Below are 13462 nucleotides of genomic sequence, written 5' to 3'. Positions count from 1 at the left end.
ACGCTGGGCCCTGTCGACCCCGTCATCCTCGACTTCTGCCGCTAGTACCAAATAACCTTAGGTCAGATTCACCTTCCTTATGGCGGATTGTCCTTCTGTTTTGGTTTTTTGCTAACAAAAAGGAAAGGACGCCTTTCACCCTTGATCATCTCATGAGACTGTACAAGCCTCTTCTTTTCCGAGGTGGACTAATAAAGCTCCAGTGTCGGGCCACCAAGGTGTTGTTCTCGAGTATAGACGAGGACAAGGACAAAGGGTGGATGGGTCAATTTGTCCGAGTGAAGACTTCCGACCTCATTCCGCCCAAAAAGATGCCATTTCCTGAGAAGTGGAACATGAAGCCTAAGTTCGATCCTTCCTCTAGCTTTTCATTTACTGTTTTGTTTTCTTTACTTCCTTTTTACTGACATCATTTTCTGTGATATAGAGGTTGCTTTGACATATCAATTAGGTTATGGCGACGAACACTTTGATTCTGCAGGTTCAGCAGAAGGCCGAGAAGATCGAGCAACTTCATGAGGAGGCCAAGATGAAGGAGGCAGAGACTTTGGGGTGGAAGCAAAACATGGACCGCCTTGTCTCGTAAAAAATACTACTCGAGCCTAACTGTCTTCGGCCAAACATCAACTCCAAAGCATGAAAAAGGAAAGTCTGGCTCGAGCTAAGAAAATTGAGGAGCTCGAGGCTCGGTTGGCCGTTGAGCTTGCAAAGGCCACATCTGAGGCAGAAAGAGTAAAGGCTGAAGTTGAGGCGATCATGGCCGTTTATCGAGCTGATGCTGAAGCTGCTCAAGTTCGAGCAAAGGAGGTGGCTGACACCGCCCAGACTCGATCATACTGGGCTGTCGAGCATGCCAAATACCAGTTTCGGAGAGAGACTCGTGAGGAGATTCATGCTCGTGGATTCGACCTTACTGTCAACATCAAGAATGCGAAAGTACTCGAGGCCGAAGCTAAATCGTTGCTCTCCTATGATGATGATGATTCGGGAGCTCGAGTGGGTCCGAGAGTGAAGGGGATGAAGATGGGGCTCCGGAGGAAGATTAGGCCTTTAGGATTATTTTCCTTTTTTGGATTTTTTGTGTAAGACCCAAAGTGGTCTTTGTAAATATTTTTGCATTTATGAAACATTTTCTTTCTTATCTCGACTTTTGCCTTGTAAAAATTTTGATACACTTTGTGCTTTGCGATCATTTCGACTCACTTAGTGCCTTACAAAAATTTGTTTGTGGATCCGAAACTTAGGCAACTTGACCGAATTCAGACCAATATTAGTCTTTATAATCGGGTGAGTGCTTGGCTCGAACTTGAAGTAGAAAAACCTTTAGGTTTTAGTTGAGTGAGCGTAGATTTTTGAGCTTAAAAATATAATGTCCCTTAGGCTCTTGAGTTGGGACGATATGGCCTCAAGAGAGTGCCTTTTTCCCCTTTCGTCTTAAAAAGTTTATAAAAATTTGTTATGCCTTAGCACGAGGCAAATTTTTACCCATTAGGATTTTCGAGGGCTAGTGCTATCGGAATCCTTTACTTTATTATGCCTTAGCATAATCTTGTTCTATAGTTTGAGCAATTTGGTACCTCTTAAGGTTTTTGAGGGTTGATGTTATCGAAACCCTTTGTAATTTTGCCAAGGGTAGCCCTTTTAACCGTTTTTGTGAAAATATTAGAAGGCCTATTTTTGTTACAGAATTTGGACGTCTCCGAACCGTGTTAGTTCGGCTTTAGGCTTTAACTTTGAGATTTTCCCTTTGGGTTTGTTTCTCAATTATACTTTGAACTTTGTTTGAAGCGTTAGTCCCCGAGTTGGGTGGCCTTGGCCTAAAAAAATCGAGGATTGCCTTTTTTAGGTCTTATGATATAATTCGAGCATGTCGATTTCCGAATGGCATTCCCCGAGTGCGGGGTTGATTGCTCGGGCTTTAGTTGCGATCGGCGCTTGAGCCAGTTTCATAAGTATGTAATTATAAAGTAGAAATTTCACTAAGGCATGGAACATCTGATAAGGAAAAAGTACTTTTTTCAATAGATCATTCATGCGTACATATTTTGTCATTAGGGCTCGGTCAATCTACATGGGCACGGTTCATTCGACCGTTTGTCCCTTTACAAAATTTTTCTATCGAGACCTCGTTGACACGAAGCATCTTCCTTGAAAACATAACATCCGAGGGTGATGCCCCCAGTATTCGAGGTTGATTGTAAAGGAGCCTCGGATATTATTGAATTGCTCTAAGTTAGCACGAACAATAGTTGCCTCATTAAAAACCTTACCGGAAAAATCCATTTGGGATAAAAACAGGTCGAAGGGAAAAAAAGTGCAACGCATGCTTTCAGACCTAAGAACTTCGTTTTTGGAGAGAACTTCGACGTCTTCGACCAAACACCTTCAATAAGGTAGTATAAAATATGAATGAAAAAGGAGAAAACTGTCACGACCCAAAAATCGAGGATCTGCGACCGACGCTCAACCGAGTAAACCCGACCGAGCAAGCCTATTAGGTTTCATACTACTCAAATTCGTCTTTGAATAAAGAGGAAATGTACTCCATTAATCAAATTCTGAAAATATATCATTAACAACTTCCATTTCATTTCCATTAGCAACTTCATTCATAATTTTCAAAATATTTCAAGTTTTATACATCTTTGCCAAATATCAATATTTCTAATTCAATTTCCCATTATCAAACACCACCCACAACCTGTCTACGAAGCCTCTAAATACAACTGAAGAGTAATATGGAAATGCCGACAACAAGGCTCTGGCTATACCTCAAAATACAAGTACATGATAAACAATCGATACAGGACCCCGAAATGAAGTGGGGCTCACCAAGTCGGCTGAAAAGGGGATGCACCACTAGCTGCGACCAACACTGTCTGCTATGGAACCACCTACATCCATTTAAAGATGTAACTCCCCTGGCAAAAAGGATGTTAAAACTGTCGAATAGTACTAGTATGAATAGCTAAAAGTCTTCTTTCAAAATAGAATGCCAATATAAGAAAAGACAACCATGTAAACAACAAGTAACAATCAATGATATCCAAAGGCCAAGTTAAACATAACAATTTTTTAATATACGAAAGTTCATATGGTGAAAATGAAACTCGAGATATGTGGACAATACTATTATTGGATGGAATATATTTAATAACAATTCACCACAATTCACAATACTACTGTTCACAATACCATTGTTCACAATATGCACATCGTAACCAACTCCAATTTCAATCACAATTTTCTGTGCCAATATATATACATATACATATACATATTCCACCGTAAATCTTAGCACGGAGTCCGATCATGACTTGACCGGCTAGGTATCTCCCTTGGAGACATTTTTCCACAATATCAATTCCCATTTCAATTTCGGTTTCAATTTTTTTTCTGCACAATTCCACCATGTGTGCGGCATGGCATCCGATCTTAGACTGATCGGCTAAGCCGTCTTATTTGAGACGTGTACCTCAATCACAATTTTATTGTCACTTTCCAGTTTCAATATTAGCACAGTACCACCATGTGTTGCGGCATGGCATCTGATCTCGTCCCGATTGGCTAAGCCGTCTTACTCAAGATGTGTCCATTTTTCCATCAATCATTTCATTCCATATTTCCCACACATTTCAATTCCTTTGGCACTAGTGGCCACAATAGTTATGTCACACTTGGCACTTCGCCGCATTTCATAATTCTAGTTCTTTCCACATATTTCACATCAATATCAATTTCAACAACAAGCCATTCAATTCAAGATGTCAAGTACACACAGGAAAAATTATGAATCATGGGCATATAGAGTATTTCAGAAATCATACACCTCAAGTTCATTAACAATTGAACTTTAAACATAAAGGATTCCTCCCAAAGGAGGGGACATACCAAACCACAATAGAAACACACATCAAAGTCATAAACAAGCAATTACACCGATTATTCTTGAATTACCCTTTTCCAATCACGACAATATACAATTTCAACATCAGAGTATGTAACAACTCGGATCACATTGGATGTACTTATAAGGTAAAACATTATCTCGAACAGCCATTTATGGGCATAATTGAGTACAAAGCCTTTAGGCAACCTTATTTTGAAGTCATTTACGGAAAGTAAAGTCAAGGCTCATTTCATAATCTATTCACATTTTCTCATGTCATAGGCATCACCAAGCACAATTATAACTCAAGTTCTCGGCACGTTGGCCACACTCTATTTCCCAAATTCATTTAATTCATTTCAAACATCTTTATAGATTAACCACAACTAGACACAATCAATCAAATACATTTGGTACACATAAGAGCAATTAGGAGTATCACCGTATCGAGTTTTCTCACACAATTTGGCATACTAGCCTTTATTTGAAACACGACTCAAAGCTGTAATGTTTTTAATACGCAACTAATACTTAGAATATATATATATCTTTATTCATAAGGATCATTTCGGAATAGTCATGTTTATGGGTAATAACCCGGAATATAAGATTTATGAACTTTGAGCCAACCATGCTTGAACTTATGAAAACATTTATGGAATTCGATTCTAAGAGAGAAAGTTTAGCCAACATACCTTGTTTAAGCTTTCCTTAAGTTAATACAACGTTCCGAAAATTCTAGCAATCCCAATCTACTTTGAGACATAACAAAATCGAACACAAATTAGGGAGATATTCATAGTTTCAGCTCATTTGAGCATTTTATCAAACACTAGTTATGTATCTTAATTTCAAAACTCTTCTACAAGATTTCCTTTATTCCCCAACCCAATCTTTACTTATTTGTGTTCAGAGATCTTTCCACAAACCTAATTTGTACATGCATGTATACATAATACTATTATACCCAAGAATCATACCTCAATAACCCATCTTATACCCAAAACTCGAAATTAAATTCTAGTGTATAGAACCGTACCTCTTAGATGAAGATCTTGTGATTGGTTTCATTGATTCTTGAAGATTGATGAAAGATTGAATGGTTATAATGTTAGGCTTCCTCCTTTTCTCTCTAAATGCTCTCACATTTCTCTAGATTTAGTATAAAATAGCCCCAAATGAATCCCCAAAGTTTATTTATCAAAGTAGGTTCGGATATGAAAATTTCCAAAAATGACCCCCAAAGTCAATTATGTGGTACAATTATGCTATAACATAATTGATATGTGGTCAGCATACTTGCAACATAATCAATTATGCGATAGCATAATATTTTGCCCAACTCTGTTTCAATATGCGACGCATATGCGGTCCGCGGAGTCATTTTGTGATTGCGAAATTGATAGCAAATCCAGCCTTTGGTAATTTGATCATAACTTTGTGTAGGAATGTCCAAATGACAAACGGTTTGAAGCGTTAGAAACTATACTCAAAGACCTTTCATTTGATAGAGTTTTCATCACATAATACCATATATATATATACTCGTTCAAAGTGTGACTTGTGCGAACTCATTTAGAATTTTAGCCTATTATGTAATTTTCCAATTTGACTTAGACTTTAGGCCTTTCCTTGGATCCCAAATTACTTATTATATGACTTATATACTTATTTACAAAATCCAATTGATGTCCATCATGTTAATATCACGTAAAATATTATAATTAGCCTACCTAGCACCACGAAATCCTAAATTACTTAGCGAAATTTTTCGGGGCCTTACAAAAACCATACCTTAGCAATAATATCATTTGAGGAGTGATATGTTCCAATTATTTGGTAATTGTTCGTCGTTCATCGTACCAAGTTTGTAAGATCCTTTTCCAATGATGTCAAGGACCTGAAATGGTCCCTCCCAATTTGGACCGAGCTTTCCCTTATTTGGGTCTCGAGTGTTGATGGTGACTTTTCTTATAACTAAGTCCCCAATTTGAAGTGTTGAAGATTGGATCTTCAATTATAATATCTTTCGATTCGCTATTTTTGGGTGGCTATTCGAACGAAGGTTGCTTCTCATTTTCATCTATTAATTCGAGGCTTGTGTTCATAGCCTCGTAATTTGATTCTTCCATTATGTATCGAAACCTGATGCTTGGTTTCCCGACTTAGACCGGGATCAGAGTTTTGGTGCCATATACTAAGGAGAACGATGTTTCCTCCGTACAGGATTTTGTCGAAGTCTGATATGCCTAAAGGACTTCGGGCAAAGTTTCTCTCCATTTCCCCTTAGCGTCGTTCAACATTTTCTTTAGGTTTTGAATGATGGTCTTGTTTATTGATTCGGCCTGTCCATTCCCACTAGGATGATATGACATCGACAAGATTCTTTTTATCTTGTGATCTTCAAGGAACTTTGTTATTTTGCTACCGACGAATTGTTTTCCATTGTCGCATACGATCTCGATGGGTATCCCGAATCGGTAAATTTAGCTTTACCTGGGGCAAATGATTGAGGGTTGACAATGTCCATTCCCCATTTCATGAACGACCATGGGGATAGGACTAAATAAAATTATTCCCCAGGCTAGTGGATCATCGATTCATGTCTTTGGCATTTGTCGCATTTTCAACGAACTCCTTAGTATCTTTTTCCATATTGACCCAATAGTACCCTGCTCGGATGATTTTATGAACCAATGATTCGGCATTGGAATGGTTCCTGCAAGTACCCTCGTGAATTTCTCGCAGGACGTAGTAGGTGTCTTCCGGACCCAAACATACTGCCAACGGCCTATCGAACATCCTACTGTACAACGTTCCATCTTCGGCCAATGTGAATCATGCAACTTTCGTTTGTAGAGTCCTCGATTCCTTAGGGTTCGATGGAAGCTTCCCATTATTTAGATACTCGATGTATTTGTTCCTCCAATCCCAAGTTAGGCTTGTAGAGTTTATTTCGGCGTGGCTTTCTGATAACTAGGGATTCTAGCTTATTTTATGCTCTTTTTTGCTTAGGTTTTGGATTAAAAGTGTGTACAAGTATTCCCGAAAGCTAACTTATTTTGCTTGTTTGCAGTGTTTGGTCAAAAAGAGACAAGGAAGTCATAACCAGTTAAAAAAGGAGTGAAACTTGCACAAGTCCAAAGCTAAGTCAAAAGTGCGCTTACAGTGGAGAAACAAACGCGGACGCGGAGTGTCCACCGCTGAGGCGGTCTTGATTTCGCTCTCAGCGGTGGCCAAGTTCAGAGAGTGCTATTTTGGGCTTAATAAGTTACCGCTGCCTGTGGTGAAATTGCACAGCAGCAGTGTCTCTGAAGCGACAACGGTCAAGTTACCGCCCTCAGCGGAAGTCAGAATCAGAGAGCCAGAGGTGGAGCTAAAAATTGAAGACCGCGGCCCGCGCTTGATTTTGCGCGGCCGCAAACGTCTTAGTACTGCAGTGGTCCATTTTTCGCTATCAGCGGAACCTCCGTATGGGCATTTTTGTTTGGAAAATTTAGCTGTGTATAAATAGTTCTTTTTCAGATTTTTAGGTCATCTGTTGTTTATGGAGTACGTGAACAACAACTTTTTGTTATTTTGAGTAATTTTAGAGCTTGGTTAATCATTAATCTTACATTTTTCTCTTGTAATTACTTTTTATGGGTTAAATTTTATCTAAATCTTTAATTTTTTCTTTGATTATGAGTAGCTAAACCCATTATCTAGGGTTGTGGATCAATCCTAGTGTGGGTATTTAATGGGTCTTCAATTCTAGGGCTTAAATGTTTATGGGTGAATGATATTTGGCTTGATTTATGCTTTAAATATTGAATTGGTGGTTGCAAACACTGATTTGTGCCTTTTTTACTTAGGCTCTTCTTGAGAAAGAGAGACTAAGTCTAGGAAATTCAGGCCAATAAGGAATTAGGGTGCATTCAAGAGATTGATAGCCCCAATTAAAGGGTTAAACCTAGAGATAGTAATACCCGACTTGAGCCATATTTGCTTGCATTGTTTGACACCTAATTGGGCTTGAGAAAGTCAGTTAGGGCAAAGTTACTCAAACTACTGAGAGGTATAGAGTGAGTAGTTACGTGCAATGGCTATATCATGATCCCAATTATAACAAGTTTGCCCTAAGTTTTAGACCCCGTTAGATACCTACCTAGGTATAAGTCACTTCCCTAGTACTTTTAGACCAATTGAGCAAACCTGACAAAAATACCATACTTAACTTATTTTCCTACATCATTAGTATTATAGTAGAATAGTAAACAAACAAAGAATGATTGGAAGTGCAATTAAGAATATCGCACATCGCTAGATTAGATAGGAACTCAATTCCAAACATATCTTAGCTCTATGTGGATTCGATCCCGACCTTTCGGGTAAAAGCTGCATCGACCGCTCTTCCCACTCTATAGTGGTATAGGGTTGGACCCAATCACTTTTTGGTGCTGTTGCAGGGGAGATAAATGGTTTTGGCTATATATCTAAGTTTTGTGTCTTGTTTTTCTTTCCATCTGTGTTACTAACTTGTGCGTGTCATCAATTCAGGTACAAAATGGCAAACAATGATCTTCTTGGAAATGTTCTCCCAGGGGAGGAAGTAGAGATGAGGTGCCTCTAGTTCCTCAAGGTCAAAGAAGAGGCCGCCAAGCCAATGACAATGTTCCAGACCCTCCCCCACCTCCTCGAAGAGTCGCCTTTCGGGTGCTTCCAAATGAGGGGTACGCAAGTGCAATTGTCCTAACCCGCCGGGCGGGCAATTTCCAAATTACAAATGTGATATTGACTTTATTGGAGTAGAGAGGGTACTTCATAGGTGCTCCCCATCAGAATGCATATAAACATCTTAAAGGCTTTGTGGATACCTGCTGGGGAAGCAAACAGACCAATGTGTCAGAGGATGCATTGATATTGAGATTGTTCCCTTTTTCACTTAGAGGGAAAGCTTTGGACTGGCTCGAAAGGCTTTCCAGCCATTCCATCACTACGTGGGATGAGTTGGCGGACAAGTGTATAACTACGTTTTTCTTGCCAGGGCATATGGTGACTTTGAGAGATGAGATTTTTGCCTTCAAATAGGAACCTAATGAACCACTTCATGAGATTTGGGAGAGATATCGGACAATGGTGAAAGAATGTCCAAACAATGACATGACCGAAGCAATGATCTAGCAGACATTCTACCATGTCATTAACACGACCAATCAGTGTGTAGTGAACCAATTAGCATGGGGGAATTTTATGAACACACCTTATGCTGAGGCGTGAGAGATATTGGATGAGATGGCAGATACTTTCTCAGCTTGGCAAAGTCAAGCTAATGTGCCACAGGGTGATTCGACTGTCATTCACCTGAACAAAGAACTCCACGACCATGGTCAGGCAATAGAAAAGTTAACTACAATAATGAACCAGTTAGCAAAAGCATAATTGCAACAAGTTCAAGCGCCGAGATAAGTAAATGCGATGCAAGGTGTCAACATGTTGATCAACAAGAGGCGAAAAAGAGGTCAACAAGGTCAAGGTAGTCCGGATCAATATGAGTAGGGTAGTGGTGGTTTCAACCAAGATGATGGGTATGATGACCAAAGTGAAGATGTGCAGTACGTGAACAATTATCAAGGACAAAGGGGCAATGCTCCTAACCAACAACAATAGTGGAGTTACCAAGAAAATTGGGGGAATCAAAACCAATAAGGAAATAGCAACTGGGGGAACAACAATCAGAATTGGGGCAATCAGAACAACTAGGGCAACTGGAGTGGCAACACCAATAATTGGGGAGGAAACAACAACCAAGGGGGTTGGAATAATGGCAATCAAGGGAATTGGGGGCAAGACTTTCAAAGACCTCCGATGTATCAACAACTAAACAACTCGCCTCCATTTCCGTCCCAAGGTCCTAGCTCGTCAAACGATAAGGTGGGAATGATCGAGATGATGTTTGAACAAATGATGAAAAAGAATGCTGACTCTGATGCCCAATTGGCATCCAATAATACTTCAATCCGAAACTTGGAGGTTCAACTTGTCCAGATTTTGCAATCTTTGAATACTCACCCTAAGGGGGCTCTACCTAGTGATACAGTAGTAAACCCAAAGGGTGGGAACAATGTCGGGCATGCAATGGCGATAATCACAAGAAGCGGTCGAGGTGGTGATGTGAATAGCTCCAAGAAAAAGGAAGTTGTGAGTGATGAGGTTGAAGTGCAATATGATGATGTTCCTATAGTTGATGAGCAAGTGAGTGAGGAGAATTTGAATGCGGAAGTGAGAATTGATATTCATGATAATGAGGTGGAGACTCAAAATGACGTGAACCATCTAGGGAAAATGTAATAGACATACAGGAAACGGTAGTGCCCAAGGCTAAGGCTCCCTTGACAAGGCCTCCTACACCTTACCCTCAAAGACTTGTGAAGCAAAATAATGAAAACCAATTTAAGAAGTTTATTGAGATGATGAAAAGCTTGTCGATCAATGTTCCTTTGGTGGAAGCTCTTGAGCAAATGTTGCGTTATGCCAAGTTCATGAAAGACTTGGTGACTAAAAAGAGATCCATGGATTGTGATACCATCAAAATGACTCATCAAGTAAGTGCAATTGTGCACTCGATGGCTCCAAAGCTTGAAGATCCCGACGCTTTCACCATTCCATGTACCATTGGAAGTGCGGATTTTGTAAAGGCATGTGTGATTTGGGAGCAAGTATCAATTTGATGCCTTACTCCATGTTCAAAACTTTGGGTATTGGTCAATCGAGAGCTGCTTCAATAAGATTGCAAATGGAGGATAGAACAATGAAGAGGCCGCTTGGTATGATTGATGATGTTCTTGTTCGGGTGGACAAGTTTATTTTGCCTGCTGACTTTGTGATTCTGGACTGCGAGTTCGACTATGAGGTGCCGATAATATTGGGAAGGCCCTTCCTTACAACTGAGAAGATATTAGTTGATGTGGAAGCAGGGGAGCTCACCTTTCATGTGTACAAATCAATGAGGCAACCGAATAGTACTGAAGTGTGCTCTTTTATGGATCTTGTCACGGAGGTGATAGTTGATGATATTAGTACCATGGCCAATGTGAAGGATCCTTTAGAAGCAATATTGTTGAACCTTGATGTGAATGAGGATGAAGGTCGGGTGGAGTGTGTCAATGCTTTGCACGGAATGGGCTCTTATTCTTATGAGCCCCATAAGCTTTATTTGGATCTTGAGAACAGAAAGACTCCGCCAATAAAGCCCTCAATTGAGGAACCTCCCATTTTAGAGTTGAAGTCTTTGCCCTCACACCTCAGGTATGAATTCTTAGGCCCTAGTTCAATTTTACCTGTTATTCTTTCGTCTTGTCTTACTAACGTGTAGGTAGATACAACACTGGAGGTGCTCTAAAGAAGGAAGAAGGCAATTGGATGGACTCTAGCTTATAGTCGGGGAATAAGCCCCCCCTTTTGCATGCACAAGATTATACTCGAAGATGATGCCAAACCCTCCGTGGAACATCAAAGGAGGTTGAACGAGGCTATGCAAGAGGTTGTCAAAAAGGAGGTGATCAAGTGGTTAGATGCAGGGGTTGTGTACCCCATCTCGAATAGTTCTTGGACTTCGCCAGTGTAATGTATACCGAAGAAGGGTGGTATGACTGTGGTTACCAATGAGAAAAATGAGCTAATTCCTACCAGGACTATCACCAGATGGAGGGTGTGCATGGACTACCGCAAGCTGAATATAGTGACCCGCAAGGATCATTTTCTATTTCCCTTTCTTGACCAAATGCTAGATAGACTTGCTGGGCGTGCCTTCTACTGTTTCTTGGATGGGTACTCAGGTTACAACCGGATTTTGATTGCTTCGGAAGACCAGGAGAAAACCACCTTCACGTGTCCATATGACACCTTTGCATTTTCTAGGATGCCATTTGGTTTGTGTAATGCACCGGCTACATTCCAACGGTGTATGATGGCTATATTTACCTACATGGTGGAGGACTTATTGGAAGTGTTCATGGATGATTTCAGTGTTGTGGGTGACTTCTTTGATGAGTGTTTGAAGATTCTTGACAAGGTGTTAGCCCAGTGTGAAGATACAAATCTTGTGCTTAACTAGGAAAAATGTCATTTTATGGTCAAGGAGGGCATTATCCTCGACCATAAGATTTCAAAGAATGGAATAGAGGTGGATAAAGCGAAAATTGAAGTGATCTCAAAGCTTCCTCCTCCTACTTCAGTCAAGGGGGTTAGGAGTTTTCTTGGGCATACGGGGTTCTATGGAAGATTCATCAAAGACTTTTTTAAGGTAGTGAATCCTTTGTGCAAGTTATTGGAAAAGGATGCCTAGTTCGTGTTTAATGAAGAATGCATGAAGGCTTTTGAACTTCTCAAGTACAAATTGACAACCACTCCTATTATTACCGCACCCAATTGGAGCTTGCCTTTTGAGCTCATGTGTGACGCAAGTGATATTGCGATAGAAGTGGTTTTGGGTCAAAGAGTAAACAAGATGTTTCACCCGGTATATTATGCAAGCAAAAAACGAATGATGCTCAAGTGAATTACACGGTGATAGAAAAAGAGTTGCTAGAAATTGTGTTTGCAATGGAAATGTTAGGCCTTATCTCATGGTTGCCAAGGTAATAGTTCATACTGACAAAGAAGAATTCTAAGGCTCGGTTAATGAGATGGTTCTATTGCTTCAAGAGTTTGACCTTGAGATTGTCGATCGGAAAGGGAGTGAAAACCAAGTGGCGGACCACTTGTCCCGCTTGGAGGAAGAGGGGAGGCCCTATGATAGCCTCAAAATTAATGATTCATTCCCTGATGAGTAACTCCTATCCGTATATGTGAATAGCATGCCTTGGTTCGTGGATGTTGTCAACTTTCTTGTGACCAGTATTATTCCGTGTGAGCTCTCTTCTAACCAAAAGAAGAAGCTTAAACGGGATTGCTTGGGCTATTACTGGGATGAGCCTTATTTGTTTAAAATTTGTAATGATGGTGTGATCCGGAGATGTGTTCCAGAAGAAGAACAAGTGAGTATTCTGGGTGCTTGTCATTCCTCCCCCTACGGTAGGGGTGGGCATATTTCGGTCGGAACCGAATAAATCGACCGAACCAAAAAAAAATTTATTTCGGTTTCGGTTATTCGGTTTGTTCGGTCGGTTTTGGTTTAAAATTTTAAAATTTCAGTTTTTCAGTTCGGTTTTTAGTTATTAAGTTATTTAGTTCGGTTAACCAAAAAATTGAATTATTAGCATATAGGTTCTTTAAGTTATATATAGGCTAAACCCATAAGTAATAAATTAATACTATTAGGTCCAATCTATCAAATACTCAACCCAATTAAGTAAGTCCATCAACTTTCCAATCTTGAAGACTTTCACTCTATTAAAACTTCCATAGCATATATGATAGATACCGGGAGGATTTCACAAAGAGTTGTAATTTACACTATGTTTGAATTTTATGATCCATTATAGTGTGCAAAGTTTAGTCTATTTTTTTTATAAACACAATATTTCCAACAATTTTGAAGTTTTGAAAAAAAACAACAAATTCGCCGGTCCTATTATTACATAGAAGGAGCCC

The 13462-nt window shown here is 39.8% G+C and overlaps 1 protein-coding gene across 1 annotated transcript; it reads left to right on the top strand.

Moving 5' to 3' along the window:
• Positions 1 to 11855: 11855 nt before the first annotated feature.
• Positions 11856 to 12215, top strand: LOC138873874 (uncharacterized mitochondrial protein AtMg00860-like). Its single transcript, XM_070152361.1, has 2 exons — positions 11856 to 11942; positions 11985 to 12215. Exons 1-2 carry the CDS (start codon positions 11856 to 11858, stop codon positions 12213 to 12215), a joined length of 318 nt encoding a protein of 105 aa, XP_070008462.1.
• Positions 12216 to 13462: the final 1247 nt, after the last annotated feature.

Source organism: Nicotiana sylvestris, chromosome 7, assembly GCF_000393655.2.
Source record: "Nicotiana sylvestris chromosome 7, ASM39365v2, whole genome shotgun sequence".
Lineage (NCBI taxonomy): Eukaryota > Viridiplantae > Streptophyta > Magnoliopsida > Solanales > Solanaceae > Nicotiana > Nicotiana sylvestris.
The sequence above is the reverse complement of the archived record's forward strand: the minus strand, read 5'-3'. Positions and strand labels throughout refer to the sequence as shown.

Bases quoted from the DNA above. Each gene is read 5' to 3' on its own strand.
- LOC138873874 (XM_070152361.1), top strand. From the start codon at position 11,856: ATGGTGGAGGACTTATTGGAAGTGTTCATGGATGATTTCAGTGTTGTG. The intron at 11,943-11,984 runs GTGTTAGCCCAG...GTGCTTAACTAG, and splicing joins GTTTGAAGATTCTTGACAAG to GAAAAATGTCATTTTATGGT.